The sequence below is a fragment of the Cervus elaphus genome, chromosome 1 (genome assembly GCF_910594005.1).
Source record: "Cervus elaphus chromosome 1, mCerEla1.1, whole genome shotgun sequence".
Lineage (NCBI taxonomy): Eukaryota > Metazoa > Chordata > Mammalia > Artiodactyla > Cervidae > Cervus > Cervus elaphus.
In genome coordinates, this window is record NC_057815.1 from 23134281 (window position 1) to 23153505 (window position 19225).

Consider the following 19225-nt stretch of genomic DNA (forward strand, 5'->3'; position numbering starts at 1 on the left):
GGGCATGAGTTTGAGTAAACTCCAGGAGTTTGTGATGGACAGGGAGGCCTGGCGTGCTGTGGTTCATGGGGTCGCTAAGAGTCGGACATGACTACGTGACTGAACTGAAATGAACTGAAGACTGTTTGTTCTGTGGTGCAGGTTTATATAACATGGTAGTGAAAATCACCTCTGAAAAAGGCCAAGATTTTTGTTTATTTGTTTTATTTTTAGTCATGAATAGCTCCTCTCCCAAGTCAAAGTTTTGGACACATTTCTGGCTTCAATGGTATATTCTTGGTATTGTTTTCCAGTATTGTATTCTTGGTATTATTTTCATAAATAAGGCAGCCTTTTGAGCATCTCCATCTTACGGAGACTTCAGTTCCTGTCCCTGTCTTCCAGATGGCCTAATGTCACATACTCCAAACCCTCATGAGCTTAAAACGCCAGCTTTCAGCTCCCGGGTCCCTTATCTGTATCTGCAACTATTTTTGTACCACTGCAACGTTTACTTGGATTTATCCCTCTGGTTTTCATATCTTTCTTTTTTTCTGACTTATGAGATTTTCTCTTTTTTTTCTCTGTTTCTTTCTTCCCTCTCTTCCTCTCTTTCTCCTTCCTTCCCTCCTCCTTCCTTCCTTGACTATAATTTATTGACATCCTTCTGTCATAATTTACCCAGCATTTGTGTGTTTATTGTGGAAAGAGTGTCCTCATAAGCACCAGCTCATGTTGCCACAAGCCTAAATTTTTAGGTTATATTGTACATTTTTTTCCTTTGCTCCTTTATCTGTTGAACATATACTCACTTCTCTTATCATTTTGTGACATATTTCCCCCTTCTTTTAACAAAAAGACATGAAAAATTGTGAGTTGACTTAAACCAAAGTGAAATGTGTTCACTTGTGCTCTGAGAGGCAACACAAATAATACAGATTTCTTATTTTAAAGGTAAATCTCTTTCTAGCTTATAATAAACAGATTCAATTAAAATGGAATTTTAAGCCTGTATTAAGAGAAATTTTTAAAAGCAAAAAGAAAAGGACTTTTATTTTTCAGGTATCTAAAATTTTTGTATGTCACTAGGCAAGTAAAATGGTCATATTTTAATAGTGCTTTTATATTCACAGAATGTGATTTTTTAATAATAGTAATGCTTGAAAAAAAAATAATAGTAATGCTTGGAGTTATAGTAAAATGTTAAATATAGAGACCAATTAGAAATAATATATAAATATAATCATTCTATAATCCCTTTTTTGTATGTCATTAAACATAAATTTTTCAAAAATAATAAAAATTCTCTGGTTTTCCAAAGATATCTGTTAAAATAAGCTTGCTGAAGGTGCTGCATATACCTCATGGTTTACTAGTATAAAAAGGCAAGGAATTTACTGAAATAAAAGGCATTCTGTGATAATAAATATTGAAAGGTGGTAAATGAAAATCTGGAGTAAGTGACTTTTATATGACAATAAGTGAAATATTGTTATAAACCTTTTATTGTTGAGTATATTTATGACTATTATTGTTAAGTATATATATGACAGTAAAATAGTGCATGTAATTAGACATGCATGTTTTCAACAATATTTATCAAACTCTTATTGGACACAGGAATCTAAAGACCTAGTTTCTACTCTCACAAAATGTAGGGAGAGACAGGCACATAGCATTTACAAGAGGAATACCTTGAATATGCAGTTGCACAGAAGAAATGGCCAGACTTTCTATCATCAGTCAGGTAAGACTAGACTTGAAAGATGAGTAAGAATTTGCCAAGCAGATAAATTTGAAAAGGGAGGAGAGTCATAGAAACATGTTTCCTAAACTCATATTTCAAGAGTTTAGGAAAAGACAATGATGTCAGTACAACTGGAGCATAAAGAAAATAAAAGGGAGTGTGTAATTTAGAAGAAATCTTGGTAGTTAGCATGTGTCTTTTGCTTTTCCCACCGTAAAGGAGGTAAGAGATTTTCCGAGGAGAAAGAAAGCAAAGTTTTCTATTGTAGACTTCAGGTAATAGCTCCTCAGGTTTCAAGAGGGGTAAATGGTGCATATATGAAAAAGGAGATGTAGATGGTATCTCATATTTGAGTAAACTCTCCTATTGTATATCACTATGCCACTTATCCTGTTTGTGGTGGCCTATAGCTTATAAATTGAAGAAAGTAGGTCTAGTGATGATCATTAGATCATTCAGGTATGGTCTAATACCTTACTACTAGACCATTTAGGTATGACCTATATCAAATCCCTTATGACTATACAGTGGAAGTGAGAAATAGATTTACGGGACTAGATCTGATAGACAGAGTGCCTGATGAACTATGGACGGAGGTTCGTGACATTGTACAGGAAACAGGGATCAAGACCATCTGCAAGAAAAAGAAATGCAAAAAAGCAAAATGGCTGTCTGAGGAGGCCTTACAAATAGCTGTGAAAAGAAGAGAAGCAAATAGCAAAGGAGAAAAGGAAAGATATTCCCATCTGAATGCAGAGTTCCAAAGAATAGCAAGGAGAGATAAGAAGCTTTCCTCAGTGATCAGTGCAAAGAAATAAAGGAAAACAATAGAAAGGGAAAGACTAGAGATCTCTTAAAAAATTAGAGATATCAAGGGAACATTTCATTTAAAGATGGGCACAATAAAGGACAGAAATGGTATGGACCTAACAGAAGCAGAAGATATTAAGAAGAGGTGACAAGAATACACAGAAGAACTGTACAAAAAAGATCTTCATGACCCAGATAATCACGATGGTGTGATCACTCACCTAGAGCCAGACATCCTGAATGTGAAGTCAAGTGGGTCTTAGGAACCATCACTATGAACAAAGCTAGTGGATTGGATGGAATTCCAGTTGAGCTATTTCAAATCCTGAAACATGATGCTATGAAAGTGCTACACTGAATATGTTAGCAAATTTGGAAAACTCAGTAGAGGCCACAGGACTGGAAAAGGTCAGTTTTCATTCCAATCCCTAAGAAAGGTAATGCCAAAGAAAGCTCAAACTACTGCATGATTGCACTCATCTCACACGCTAGTAAAGTAATGCTCAAAATTCTCCAAGCCAGGCTTCAGCAATACGTGAACCATGAACTTCCAGGTGTTCAAGCTGGTTTTAGAAAAAGCAGAGGAACCAGAGATCAAATTGCCAACATCCGCTGGATCATCAAAAAAGCAAGAGAGTTCCAGGAAAACATCTATTTCTGCTTTATTGATTATGCCAAAGCCTTTGACTGTGTGGATCACAATAAACTGTGGAAAATTCTGCAAGAGATGGGAATACCAGACCACCTGACCTGCCTCTTGAGAAACCTGTATGCAGGTCAAGAAGCAACAGTTAGAACCAGACATGGAACAACAGACTGGTTCCAAACAGAGAAAGGAGTAGTCAAGGCTGTATATTATCACCCTGCTTATTTAACTTATATGCAGAGTACATCATGAGAAACCCTGGGCTGGATGAAGCACAAACTGGAATCATGATTGCTGGGAGAAATATCAATAACCTCAGATATGCAGATGACACCACCCTTATGGCAGAAAGCGAAGAAGAACTAGAGCCTCTTGATGAAATTAAAAGAGAAGAGTGAAAAAGTTGGCTTAAAACTCAACATTCAGAAAACTAAGATCATGGCATCTGGTCCCATCACTTCATAACAAATAGATGGGGAAGCAGTGGAAACAGTGACAGACTTTATTTTGGGGTCTCCAAAATCATTGCACATGGTGACTGCAGCCATGAAATTAAAAGACACTGCTCCTTGGAAGGAAAGTTATGACCAACCTAGACAGCATATTGAAAAGCAGAGACATTACTTTGCCAACAAAGTTTTGTCTAGTCAAGGCTATGGTTCTTCCAGTAGTCATGTGTGGATGTGAGAGTTGGACTATAAAGAAAGCTGAATGCCAAAGAGTTGATGCTTTTGAACTGTGGTGTTGGAGAAGATTCTTGAGAGTCCCTTGGACTGCGAGGAGATCCAACCAGTCCATCCTAAAGGAGATCAGTCCTGGGTGTTCATTGGAAGGGCTGATGTTGAAGCTGAAGCTCCAGTACTTTGGCCACCTGGTGTGAAGAGCTGACTCATTTGAAAAGACCCTGATGCTGGGAAAGATTGAAGGCGGGAGGAGAAGGGGATGACAGAGGATGAGATGGTTGGTTGGCCTCACCGACTCATGGACATGAGCTTGAACAAACTCTGGGTGTTGGTGATGGACAAGGAGGCCTGGCGTGCTGCAGTCCATGGGTTCTCAAAGAGTTGGACACAACTGAGCTACTGAACTGAACTGAAATGATAGCTTATAAATACTCCTGAATGTCTTGTAACTCCTGGTAATGAAAGAGTGGGTAGACCACAAGGAATTTAGAAGGTAGAATTCAGGGTGGTTTAATAGAGAGACTTTTTACAGACTTGTTATATAGCAACAATGTGTATAAATTTGGCAGTATGCAATTTGAACCATCAGTCTATGATTTATGAGAAATCAGCAGGTGGATCTGGACATGAACGTGTTTTTTTAATCCAGGGTATAAATTTGTCTGAAGAAAAGTGGTGGCAGCAGACATCACGCTGAATTTGCTACCATTACAGTTTAATCTTTTGCAGACTTCCCAGATAATGCTTTAATAGAGCCAGTGCTTTTAGGTGTGAATTTTCCTCATCTACATATACAGCCAGGTATTTGATGAATTAATACATATAATGGAGTTCTCCTTTCTTCATTCTTGCCTTTTTTTGGTGGCTCTGAGTCCTGGGCAAGTGTTGCGATACATATTCAGGTCTGGGCTCCATGCCAGATTATCTTAGACACCTCTAGTTGGATTGACTGACGGCATCATTTCTTAGGTCAAAAGATCTTTTAGAGATTAACCTCTAACTATACACCCTACATTTTGCTTGCATGATGCTATATCTGCTTTGCAGTTTTGACAGCCCAATATTAGAGTTGAAGATGACCATAGCTTAGAATGCACTGAGCTTCCAGATATCTTTAAGCCATTCCATTCTTTAGAAATGGAATTTCTATAGAAATTCCTATAGAATTTCTATAGAAATCTGTGATGATGTGAGTCATGCCAATTCCTCACAGTAGTGACTTCATGCCAGTAGCCTTAATTACCAGAGATTTTTGTTCCCATCAAACATCAAATTTTAAAATGCTCAGCCTTTTTTTCCCCCCGAGGTAATAAGAATTGCATTCTATTTGGTGACTATAATTTATTATTTTACTTAAATACATGTTTCAACGTGTTTAGTACTTGCTATCCTTTCACACCAGACCTCCTCCCTCATGCATTCTCTGTTGTAACTTACCTACTGTTAGTTAAATTAGGCATTTCAGAATCCATTTTGGAAGAGTGGTGTATTGGGACCTTATTTCCTGATTTTATGCATATTTGAGAATGTCTTTCTGTTGACTTTAAAAGTGAATAAATTGGCTAGTTATACTTTCTTTGGTCACCTCTAAAACAGATCTGTCTCTATTTGGGATTTAGGGATGTGTCGGTAAATCACAGTTTTAGTAGACATTCCCTAAGTACTTGGCTATGTGATACACTATTCCAAGCTCTTATATGAGCTCATTTAGTTCTTAAATTTGGCCCAAAATACTAACAGTGTCCTCCTTTTACTTGCCATAGGTCACCAGCTAGCAGGTTGTGAGGCTGAAATGTGAACTGATGCAGTATTGCTCCAAAGTTCATACCCTTAATTTCCTACACAACCTTTTGGGTGAATTAAGCTAAAATTTCTGCCTATGTGACATTAAACATGTTGCTTAACTTCCCTGTGCCTCAGTTAACTCTATAAAATGGGATTGATAATACCTCCAAGATTGCTATGATGGTTAAATGAGTTTAATACATGCAATGGCTTGTAACAGTGGCCAGTACCTAGTAAGTGCTTAGTAATTGTTGCTGTTATTATCATCTTGGAGATTGTAATCTTCAGATATGAGCTTTGAACAAGCAATCTGATTTCAGTAAATGCTCTTCTGCACTATAATATCAATAATTAAAATGCATTTCAGTTAAGTGGGGAAAGGGGATTACTCAAAAAGCACTATTGGGACATAATAAACACTCAGTAAATACTTGTTGAATTAATGAGAATTTTCTGAAAGTGTGCATATATTCACTTAACAAATAGATGTTAAATACCTTCTAGATCTGTATAGATAGGCTGGAAAGAAACCTGAAAATGAAAGTTAAGTTCAGTTCAGTTCAGTCACTCAGCCGTGTCCGACTCTTTGCGACCCCATGAATCACAGCACACCAGGCCTCCCTGTCCATCACAAACTCCCAGAGTTTACTCAAACCCATGTCCATCGAGTTGGTGATGCCATCCAGCCATCTCATCCTCTGTTGTCCCCTTCTCCTCCTGCCCCCAATCCCTCCCAGCATCAGGGTCTTTTCCAATGAGTCAACTCTTCGCGTGAGGTGGCCAAAGTATTGGACTTTCAGCTTTAGCATTAGTCCTTCCAATGAACTCCCAGGACTGATCTCCTTTAGGATGGACTGGTTGGATCTCCTTGCAGTCCAAGGGACTCTCAAGAGTCTTCTCCAACACCACAGCTCAAAAGCATCAATTTTTCGGCACTCAGCTTTCCTCACAGTCCAACTCTCAAATCCATACATGACCACTGGAAAAACCATAGCATTGACTAGACGGACCTTTGTTGGCCAAGTAATGTCTCTGCTTTTTAATATGCTGTCTAGGTGGGTCATAGTTTTTCTTCCAAGGAGTAAGCGTCTCTAATTTCATGGCTGCAATCACCATATGCAGTGATTTTGAAACCCAAAAAAGTAAAGTCTGACACTGTTTCCACTGTCTCCCCATCTATTTCCCATGAAGTGATGGGACCAGATGCCATGATCTTAGTTTTCTGAATGTTAAGCTTTAAACCAACTTTTTCACTCTCCTCTTTCACTTTCATCAAGAGGCTTTTTAGTTCCTCTTCAGTTTCTGCCATAAGGGTGGTGTCATCTGCATATCTGAGGTTATTGATATTTCTCCCGGCAATCTTGATTTCAGCTTGTACTTCCTCCAGCCCAGCATTTGGTTGAATGGCAATGAGATTGTAGATAATTTCCTTTTTTCAAATTTCCTTAATCTGTTACAAAAATTCTCGAATGACACAGTTTATGAAACAGTTTGACCAGATAACTACATAAATTCCTTTTCACGAGTTCGCAGTACCTACCAGGAGGTGGTTGGAAGGTCAGAGCTTAGGATGAAATTTTCTAGCCATGCACAGATGATGAGACTACCCACATGGTGTTTACAATAGAATACAACATATAAGGTGGAGAAGGAAATCGCAACCCACTCCAGTATTCCTGCCTGGAGAATTCCATGGACAGCAGAGCCTGGTGGGCTGCAGTCCATGGGGTCGCAAAGAGTCGGCCATGACTGAGCACACAGCACACAACATATAAGGCAAAGGCAAAGATATGGACAGTGGGAACTTAAACGAAACTGTTGGAAAGAAGATGAAGAGTCAGAAGAGATATGCTTCAAATAAAAAAAAGCAGGGGCAGGGGGACCGGTGGAGAGAGAATTGCCCATCGCAGATTGTACAGAAAGTGAAGAAAGAGTCACTGCGCTTAAGAATGAAGACATCGTTGATGGCATTACTCTGCTTTATAAGGACAGTAGACATATAAGCCCAGTTCCAATAAGCTGAGGAGTAAAGGTTGAGATGGTTGGGTGGCATCACCGACTCGATGGACATGAGTTTGAGCAAACTCCGGGAGTTGGTGATGGACAGGGAGGCCTGGCGTGCTGCAGTCCATGGGGCCACAAAGAGTAGGACATGAGTGAGCGACTGAACTGAACTGAACTGAGGAGTAAAGGAAACTGATTAAAGGCTGCAAATGCAGATGACTTTTTCACCAACTTAGATGACAAAGAAAGGGATGAAGTCAAGGAGAATTTAGAGTGAGACACACAGTTCCCTTTTTTTTTTTTTTCTTGATTCTGGAATTTTTGAAATGGAAAAGCTTGAGGAGAAAGAAAGATCCTTGAAGGGGAGCGACTGAAGATTTTAGGAGGAAACTGATGGGGAAGGTTTGAAAGCAGGTAGGAAGGAATGGTTTTAGCAAGCTGCGGTGAGCACCATCTAATGGGGACTTCTCTGAGACACTGAAGAAGGAGGTGCTATTGTAAATCATTTAGAAACAGAAAAGAGATAGCTTAGAAGCATTCCGGCTGCAGATGGTTCAGGCTTTTTTCCTGGATGTTTTTGACAGAGGAGTGTAGAGAAGAACAGCCTGCCCTTAGACAATAGTTACATCTCTGAGCACCATTTAAGTGTGTTCTCTAGAGAGGATGGAAAAATCTTGCTTTCTGTTCTCTCATGAGAAATCAGTGCAGAGTCAAGATAAGTGATCATAGATAAATAGGTAAAGTTACACACACTTTTGGGCTTCTCTGGTGCCTCAAACAGTAAAGAATCAGCCTGCAATGTGGGAGACCTGGGTTCAATCCCTGGGTGGGGAAGATCCTGTGGGGAAGGATATGGCAACCCCCTCCAGTATTCTTGCCTGGAGAATCCCCATGGACAGAGGAGCCTGGCGGGCTGCAGTCCACGGGGTTGCAAAGAGTCGGACGCGACTGAGCAACTAAGCATAGCACAGCACAAACGCTTTTACTCCCACATTGATTCCTGTAGCCTGAAAAAATATATGTATATAAAAATTAAACCAGAGTCCAGTTAGAAAGTAGCATGCAGCACATTCCACTGATCTAGTGGGCATGGTTGTGGAGCTTCGTAACTGCTCTTTGGAGACAGGCAAGAGAACAAGCACTGGTGTGTGAGAGTGGTGTTGGTGGTTTAGTCTCTAAGTTTTGTCTGACTCTTGCAACCCCATGCCTGTAACCCACCCGCCGCCTCTGTCCATGCAATTCTCTAGGCCAGAATACTGCAGTGGGTAGCCATTTCCTTTTCCAGGGGATCTTCCCGACCCAGGGATCGAACCCAGGTCTCCTGCATTGCAGGCGGATTCTTTACCCTCTGAGCCACCAGGGAAGCCCAGTATGTGAGAGTACATGAATATAAGTTTGTGGAGGAATCCATTTTGGAGCAAAGACTATCTGATTTTCTAAAAACGTCCCAGGTCAAGAATCATTTTGTTATTTGCTATCTCGTAAGATATGGCATTTGTGCCATTTGTCATTGCAGCATAGCCTTTTCTTGCTCAGTTAAGCACGCATTTAAGGTACCTCAGTGTTCCTTTACTACTAACTTCAATTAAAAGAATGGATCTGATTTTAACATCAACTAATACAAAGTACTGGGCTTCCCAGACGCTTCAGTGGTAAAGAACCTAACTGCCAAGCAGGATAATTGGGTTCATTCCCTGGGTCAGGAAGATCCCCTGGAGAAGGAAATGGCAACCCCCTCCAGTATTCTTGCAGGGAGAATCCCATGGACAGAGGAGTCTGCTGGGCTGCAGTCCTTGGGGTTGCAAAAGAATCAAATATGACGTAGCAACTAAACAACAATATAAAATACTATAGGAAAATTCCATGGTATTTTAAAATTGAAAATTCCAACTTTTAAGATTATCCATCTGATGTTAAAAAGTCTCACAGTCTATTTCATCAGAATTCAGTGGAAAATAAGAAGTGCCAAAGCAGTGAATTTTCTAGTCAATTAATATTTATATGTTTAAGCCAACAATTTTTTTCATTTTCATTTAGCCTAAATAAATGAGGTTGCTCCATGCCTTATTAAATATAACATATTTTGGTTTAAATAATCATCATTGTTGAATATTAAATTTTATTCCAGACTTTTTGAAGGGTATAAGTAACCACTTATACAAAAACCCATCACAAAATGAACACAGGGTCATGTTTTACCCTTATTTCTTCTGTAATTCTTCTCTCCTGTCCTTCATTGAGTTTTTCTTATTGTTTTAAATTGTTCTCCCTTTATCATTATTTCTCTCCATCCTGTTTTCTAATTTAAGCCAAGATAAACCAGACAGTAAAGTCAGTATAATCAGTGATGGTTTTTACATGCTATTCAAATTCATGAGATTCTTGAAGAGTGAATTTGCTCCAAGATTTTCCAAAAGAATTAAGCACATAAGTTTTATTAAAAAGTCTATCACAGAGACTTCTTTGTCTATACCTGTTCTTTTGACAGTTTATATGTTAAAAAAAGAAAAAAAAGGTTTTACTGGAACTTGACTATCTTAACACACTAATGCTTATCAGCAACACGTACCTAATCTTGAAATAACGGTTATCTAGACATTCTGATGCTGACACCATTAATAAGATGCACAGAAATATTTTACAAAAGATTTTTAAAGGAGTTCTGGAATTAGTTTCTAAGATGTGTTCCCCTCATTTAGGCTCCTGAAGGCACATGCTTATTGAACAAGTTTAGAGCATTACAGGCATTCAGCTAGGCCGAGCAAGAGGCAGGCTGAGACAATCATGCACTTGCTAATGTGCACCTCTCCTCTTTTTAGCTGTCACTGCATAAGCTTTCCAGCAGTCTTTGGATATTTTAAATAACTGTTCCTTTTTTGTTGTTTTTTAGGACAGCATAACTACTTATGTGCTGGAAGAAACGACTGCATTGTTGATAAAATCCGCAGAAAAAACTGCCCAGCGTGTCGCCTTAGAAAGTGCTGTCAGGCTGGCATGGTTCTTGGAGGTAATGATGTTTTCATCAATAGCTGTCTGGTATTTATATTAACTCAATTCTGTCTGATATTTGTGTCATAAAACTTTGGGTCAGACGATCTTAATTTTCTTATTTCTGTCTTGATTATTGGTGTCTGGATGAAGCAGTCAATACCATTTTATTAACGCTGTTGGATTTCCAGCAGTTGAGGTTTGTTATAGATACATAGTAAACCTCCACTTGTCTATATTGCCTGTATGTGGATGTTATGGGAAGGTCGGGCTTTCCAGGTGGCGCAGTGGTAAAGAATCCACCTGCCAGTGCAGGAGATGCAAGAGACATGGGTTAGATCCCTGGGTCAGGAAGATCCCCTGGAGTAGGAAGTAGCAAGCTGCCCCAGTATGCTTACCTGGAAAATTCCATGGACAGAGGAGCCTGGCAGACTACAGTCCGTGGGGTCACAAAGAGCTGGATGTGACTGAGCGCAGCATGGGAGTTCACCAGCCTCTCATTAAGTGACCCGGGTTGAAGTGTAGGCTCTGCTGCTCCCCACCATGTGGCCTCGAGTACATCACCAGCCCTTTCTGGGCACCAGTCTCCATCTGCAAAATGAGAGCAGTGAAGTCCCTTCCAGCTCAAATACTGATTCTGTGAATTGGATAAGTACATTAATCTCCATCTCTTCCTGCCTCCATCAACCTCTCCCTTTCGATGACCTCCGTCATTCTCTTTAAATAACTGAATATTGAGCCCTTACACTTACCAGGTACTGTTTTAAGTTCTGGGAGTTCTACAGTGAACATAATGGACCAAATCCCAGCCCTCATGGAGCTTATACTCTAGGCAGAGGAGAGCGATACATATATGTATATATATCAAGTGATGATAAATGCTATGCAGTGTATTAAACAGGGTTCATTAATGGGAGTGTCAGAGAGGGGCTTCACTCCTGAACTCTTTACTCTGATTAATATTTTCATTTTAGTCATTTCCTAAGCAATAATATCTCTAAAATCCTGAATTTGATGTAACAGTTCTAATTTTTCTACAATGAGTTTTAAAAATTCATAATTTATTGATTACATATTTAATATACTACCGGCCACAGTTCATATACCATAAATGGTATCTGTTACCTTGAGAAGGAGTGTACGAGACCCACATTTTTTGACTCCTCACTGTGTTAAGCACCCTGCTTAGTTATATCTCTACTGCCTGTGAACATGTACAGTCTAATCCCTAATAAATAATTGTCAAACAGAAGCGTGAGTGATTTAAGAGTGGTCCCAAACATTATTATGCAGATAAAACAAAGGAATGAATTAATTCTACCTGAGGGAACTGGCAAAAGCTTCCGAGGGGAGGCTTTCAAAGAATGAATACAAACATTATCAATGGAAAAGGAGAAAAGTATTTACAATGAAAAACATGATACATTGCAGTGATGATTTTTCTGGAAAGTCAGTTATTTAGTGGGAACAACAACAAATGAAGCTGCAAAGAGTTGAACTTGACTTAGCAGACAACGTACTTGCATGCATTCTTGAATACAAGGTCCAATGTAGTCATTACTAGAACACAAGAGTGTTTGGAGGAGGCAAAGGGGATGTGATTTCATGTAGTGTTTTTCATTTTGAGGAAGGGTGCTAGCCCTTTAAGCAGTCTTCCATTCCATGACTGATTTTATTTTACTGGTCTTAACTGTTATAATGGAAAAGTGATTTAAGATGGACCAGTGTAAAAATGATGAGACACCTAGCCACTGAAAAACGAGTTTGTTCAGAAGAGAGACGTGGGGGTTCCAACCAGCAACAAGATAGATGCTCAGTATGAAATAGAGTGATGAGGAGGAGAGAACTTCAGAGAAGGCTCAGAACCAGGATGAAGCGGGAGGGTTCGATTCTAGGGACAGAGCGTAACACAGCATCAGAGCAGGGTCAGCAGCAATAAAATATCCTTCTACCTGTAACTTTGTGTGTATTGATTGAGAAGTTCTCGAAGTTCTCTAGGCTGTATATTTAGAAAGGTAATCAATTTCTGGTCCACTAAGATATTGTGTACCTTTAACCTTACTGTTACCTCATCACCAAATTACCCTCCAGAGTTTTTGCTTCTACCGATCTTTGAGAGCTCTTGTTGTTACGATGTTATGTATCCTTACCTGTATTTTCAACCTTTCAAATTCTTCTAATTTAATGGTCCTAAAATTGATGTCTAATTTTGTTTTGATTTGTGTGTCCTAGATTATGGTGAGCGCAAATATTGCTGTATTTTTTGGCCACTTGTACTTCCTGTTCTGTGATTTAGCTATCCATATTTACTGACCATTTTTCAACAGTATTGTCTTTTTTGTTACTGATTGATACAACTTACCTCTGTACTCTCCTAATTCTTTATTAGCTACATACAATCTACCTTGACTCTTTACCTTGTTTATAATATTTTTTTTCTAATTTTGATATGATCATGTGTGTCAGTATTCTCCTTTTATGTTTCTTAGCCCTGAAATTGTATAGATAATTTACTGAAAATCATCTAAAATCTTAAAAGTTTATTTTTATATTCAAGTCCTTAATTTCCCTACAAGTATTTTTTTTGTGAAGGGAGATAAGAATGAAACTTTATTTTCTATATGGATAACCAATTGCTAGAGCACATTTACTGATAAATGGTTTTCAGTATTTTTTGATACTGCAGTCCTATAAAAGTAAAAATGTTCTGAGCCTCCACCCTGCCTCAGATCTAGTCACAAGTAAATTATACATATGTACTACTATCAAATTATATATTAATGATACTTAATTGCATTTTATTCCCTTACTAAAATATAAATATTTTTCTAGTACTCCAGTTAGAAATTCCACTGGAGCTTGTAGTGTTATATCTGATGTATATCAAATTTCCATATGTATTTACTTCTCTTCCTGGTTTCTCTTATCTGTTCCATTGTTTATACCTGAACCACTACCATACACTCTGAAACTCTCTGAAACTGCTCTCAAACTGCATTTCAATACCTAGTAGAATAATTCTCCCTAAATTATACTTTTTCCAAATTATTGACTCTTGTTGGCCCTCAGAATTGTACTTTTAAAATTTTGATGCTTAAAAGGTTTATTCACAATGGTATCTAACACTTAAAAACATGAGTTCTAACCCTTGGGACTTACTTATATATCAAAATTCTTTGCCTCTTTTTTTCCCAACAAATAATCTTTAAATCCTGTGGTCATCATCACAGACTGGGAAATACTGTTTAATTATTTCATAAGTGGCTCTTCACAGAGGTTTATTAGAAAGAAGCTGGCAGCACACTCTGATATATCTGTCATGATGTTATTCTTCCTGGGAGAGTCAGTGGCAAGAGTCTGGGAGTCAGTAATCCAACTCCTGGAAACCAGGAAGAAGGTAGTAAATTCATTGGATCAGATTCTAATTGCTAGCCCTGTGTTAAATTTCTGGAGTAAGGGAGGAAGTACTTGTGGTCTTTTGAGAATGAGAACTTCTTTTCATGATGATGAGAATTGCTCAAAGTTCAATTCTATAATTAGAAGAGTTTCACTGAAGTAATAATTGCCTAGACACTACTGAAAATAGAGCCTGTGTTCTGTCCCTCCTTCTTTCCATGCATCCTTCCTTCTTTTCTTCTTTCCTTAGTCATGTCTGTCACTTTTCTGAGGTTTTGCATTCCTAATATGGTTGTTCACTCGCTTAGTCGTGTCCAGCTCTTTGAGACCCCATGGACTGCAGCACACCAGGCTTCCCTGTCCTTCACCATCTCCTGGAGCTTGCTCAAACTCATGTCCATTGAGTCAGTGATGCCATCCAACCATCTCATCCTCTGTCATCCCCTTCTCCTCCTGCCTTCAATCTTTCCCAGCATCAGGGTCTTCTCCAGTGAGTCAGCTCTTCACATCAGGTGGCCAAAGTGTTGGAGTTTCAGCTTCAGCATCAGTCCTTCCAATGAACACTCAGGACTGATCTCCTTTAGGATGGACTGGTTGGATCTCCTTGCAGTCCAAGGGACTCTCAAGAGTCTTCTCCAACACCACAGTTCAAAAGCATCGATTCTTCAGCTCTCAACCTTTTTTATTGTCCAGTTCTAGTACATGACTACTGGAAAAACCATAGCCTTGTCAAGATGGACATTTGTCAGAAAAGTGATGTCTCTGCTTTTTAGTACGCTGTCTAGGTTTGTCATAGCTTTTCTTCCAAGGAGCAACCGTCTTTTAATTTCACGCCTGGAGTCACCATCCACAGTGATTTTGGAGCCCGAGAAAATAAAGTCTGTCACTGTTTTCGTTGTTTCCCCATCTATTTGCCATGAAGTGACGGGACCAGATGATAATAGAGAGTCATTTGAATAACAATAGACGAAAAAGAAGAGAACATTGACTATTGTAAACAAAGCTGCAATGAACACGTATTTTCTAGTTAGGTTTTTTTTGTTTTTCTTCAAATAAATACCTAGAAATGACATTACTGGATCATATGGTAGTTCTGTTTTTAGTTTATTTGAAAACTTCCATGCTGTTTTTCCAATTTAAATTCCCACCAACAGTGCATGAGAGTTTCCTTTTCTCCACATCCTCATCAAAACTTGTTAATTCTTGTGTTTTTCATGATAAGCATCGTGACAGGTGTGGGGTAATTGTCTCAGTGTGGTTTTAATTTGCAATGCTGCTGCCAAGTCACTTCAGTCGTGTCTGACTCTGTGCGACCCCATAGACGGCAGCCCACCAGGCTCCCCCATCCCTGGGATTCTTCAGGCAAGAATACTGGAGTGGGTTGCCATTTCCTTCTCCAACGCATGAAAGTGAAAAGTGAAAGCGAAGTTGCTCAGTCATGTCTGACTCTTAGTGACCCCATGGACTGCAGCTTACCAGGCTCCTCCTTCCATGGGATTTTCCAGGCAAGAGTACTCCCCTGATATTAGTGATATTGAGCACCTGTTCATGGCCATCTCTATGTCTTCTTTGGAAAAATGCCTATTTAGATCCTTTACCTATTTTTGAATTAGATATATGATTTGCAAGTATTTTCTCCCATTTAGAAGTTAACCTTTTCAATGCAACATTATTTACAGTAGCTATGACATAGAAACAACCCAAGTGTCTATTGATGGGTAACTGGATAAAGAATACACACACACACACACACACACACACACACACACACACAGTGAAATATTATTCAGCAATAAAAAATGTCATTTTTGGCAACATGGATTGGTTGGACCTTAAGGGCATTATTCTAAGTGAAATAAATCAGAGAAAGATAAATACTGTCTTATCTCACTTCTATGTGGACCATAAAGAAGGAGCTCAGAGATAGAGGACAAATTGTTGGTTCCCAGAGGCAGGTGATTGGGGTGGTGAAATGCGTGAAGATGGCCAAAAGGTACAAAGTTTCAGTTATGAAATTAATAAGTCAGGGCTTTCCTTGTGGCTCAGTGGTAAAGAATCCACCTTCCAATGCATGAGATGCCAGTTCAGTCCCTGGGTCAGGAAGATCCGCTGGAGAAGTAAATGGCAACCCACTCAAAAATTCTTGCCTGGGAAATCTCGTGGACAGAAGAGCCTGGTGAGCTATGGTTCTTGGGGTCACAAAAGAGTTGGATACAACTTAGCAACTAACCAACAATGTAATGCATAACTTGGTGACTAAGGCTAATAATATATATTGTATTGTATATTTTAAAGATGCTAAGTGGGTAGGTTTTTAAATTCTTATCACAAGAATAAAATGATTAGTAGCTATGCATGAGATGGATGTTAACTAGACTTTATTGCAGTGACCATTTTGCAATATACACAAATAATAAATCATTATGTGATACATCTAAAACTAATATGTCAATTTTACCTCAGTAAAAAAGAGAGAACATATACTTCAAAAAAAAAAAGAGAGAGAGAGAACATGAAAATATTTAAAAGAGTTGGTATAATCTTATGTAGAGTATCGAAGGTCAGAAATATTAGTGTTTTTTACGTGTCATGACATAGATTTGCAGGTTTGCTTCAGCAGCTGTGATCCGGCTATGAGAATTATGTTTGAGTTACTTGGTCTCTGAGTTGCATATGATTCTTGTTTTTAATGGCTCACTGCCCTCACCTTCACCAGGTCACAGTGAACTTTTGCATTGTGTTCATCGCTGTGCAGTACTGAGTAGGAAAGAGAGTTACACTCTGAAGGATGGTAATATATCTTCTGGTTTAAGTGTTCTACTTCTAACTTATTTCCTTTAGAAAACATTTTGTGTAACAACTCATAATTTTTTTTCTGAAATGAATATAGCGCTGCATTTTGTATTTATTGTAAAACTGTTAAACTATTATAAACATAATTAGCTCTTTCAAAAATAAGTAGCTTTCTACATAAAAAAATGATTAAATGCATAGTTATATTGCTGATTTTTTAAAGCTGGAGACTATTTTTATAGGTTTGTTTTTGTTTTGTTTTGTTGGTAGAGAGGCTTATCCTCAAATTTTAAAAGGTTATGTTTGAAAGAAGTTTCTCTCTTGCCTCCTCCTACACCTAGATTGGCTTCATCTCTTGGCAAAGAGCTGCAACTTTCTGAGCTGCAGGATCCTGTGGTAAAGTGTTCTGTTTTCTCCTCCTTCTGCACTCGAAGACAACAGAGCCTCCATTTCTTTTCTGAAGAATTCCAAAATTCTTGACTTTGGGATGCTGAAAAGTACCTTTTCTGGAAGTTCAGATGCCTCCTCTATGCTTTTGATTACTATTTAAAAAATGAAATCTATCCTCTCTACCGCAGGAGTTGCTGTGAGTGATGCCTGCCACCTACCTCTTTAGAACTCTCATGGTCTTCCTCTGATGAGCACCGCCTTTTCCACCCAAACCCTAGTCTTTGCATCAGCAACCCCTGCAGAGATGGTACTCACACTGCTTCCCCATGTTAGCGTATGGAAGCCTGCAGCTAAATAATATGTTTTGGTCGCTGCCTTATTGTTCACCCTAAACTTCATCCCATACACGCTTGGTAAGAATATTGCTTAGAGTAGTCATTCTCGCTTGTTTGCTTCAAGTTTTATGGGCATTTGGAGGCGCTGCTTTTGTGGCTGCAGCCTGAACACTTCACTTGTGTCTGTCAGTATCTCCCTTTCTCTAGACACAGTAAAAATTTAGGGCTGAAGGGTACAAGGATGCCCTTCTGTTTGCAGTCTGGCTTCTTTGAAAGATAGCGACATTTACTCTTTTAAAAACTCAACTCTAATATACTTGTTTGGCAAGTACGTATTTAAATGTTATACTTCCTATTCTTTAGCATTTTTGAGGTATTTTGATATGGGAAGTAGAATTAGATCCTGAAGGAGGAAAAACAAGCTAAGTCAGTGCTGTTAGGGGTTGTGAGAGCATAGTCCCAGGGGACTGATCCCAGAAACATCATTCTTTTGCTAATCCAAAGTAACTGCATGTATCTAGACATAATCTACTGTAGGGATAGTTGCTGGTAAATTCACCCAAACTACAGTATCATGTATGGATGTGAGAGTTGGACCATAAAGAAGGCTGAGCACCAAAGAATTAATGCTTTCAAATTGTGCCGGAGAAGACTCTTGAGAGTCCCTTGGCTTGCAAGGAGATCAAACCAGTCCATCTTAAAGGAAATCAGCCCTGAATATTCATTGGAAGGACTGATGCTGGAGCTGAAACTCCAATACTTTGGCCGCCTGATGCAAAGAGCTGATGCCTTGGGAAAGACCCTAATGTTGGAAAAGACCCTAATGTTGGAAAAGACCCTAATGTTGGAAAAGACCCTAATGTTGGGAAAGATTGAAGGCAGGAGGAGAAGGTGGCGACAGAGGATAAGATGGTTGGATGGCATCATCAATTCAAGGGACATGAGTTTGAGCAAACTTTGGGAGATAGTGAACAGGGAAGCCTAGTGTGCTGCAGTTCATGGGGTCACAGAGAGTCAGACACAACTTAGCAGCTGAACAACAACAGGGATGCTTATTATAATCCTCATAATGTCAAAGGATTTGCACCATTACTTGTCTACTGATCGCTACCCTCTATTTCCCCATTTGATTCTCAGAAAGCATTCTGGCTGTCATAAAATTTCCATTTCAATATCCTACATAAAATTCTTCACTTACTTCTACTTAGCAGGTCCAGCATTATCTTGAGAGATTTTACATCTCCATCCAATATAAAATATTTTTGCCAGAAGTAAGACAAATAGCAGAAAGAAAGGCCCAGCAAAGTAAACAGCACACATTTTCAAACATGATCTAGAAATAATACTCAGTACTATTTTATTCAGTCTAGTAGATTACCTACATATTTAACTATTTGCTTGATTTTTTTCTAATTCACAAAGTCATTTAGTTTATTTTTGAAATAAACTTTATAAGTTCCTTCTGTAAGAATTTGTGATACTCATTCACTCTATATGTTTTAGAAAATATCTCTATTGCAATTTTAATTAATAATTTTGCTGGTTATAAAGCTGAGGGTTGAATTTTTTCCCCTCTACTTCTTACTAATGGAAAGGAAATGGCAACCCACTCCAGTATTCTTGCCTAGAGAATTCCATGTACAGAGGAGCCTGGCAGGCTACAGTCGAT

The 19225-nt window shown here is 38.8% G+C and overlaps 1 protein-coding gene across 2 annotated transcripts in view; it reads left to right on the top strand.

Moving 5' to 3' along the window:
- The window catches only part of PGR (progesterone receptor), a 110925-nt gene that overhangs the window by 48908 nt on the left and 42792 nt on the right, over positions 1–19225 (top strand). For both annotated transcript variants that reach the window (XM_043896816.1, XM_043896736.1), the window contains exon 3: positions 10545–10661. In XM_043896816.1, the coding sequence (XP_043752751.1) occupies positions 10545–10661 (117 nt within the window). The remainder of the gene's footprint in view (positions 1–10544; positions 10662–19225) is intronic.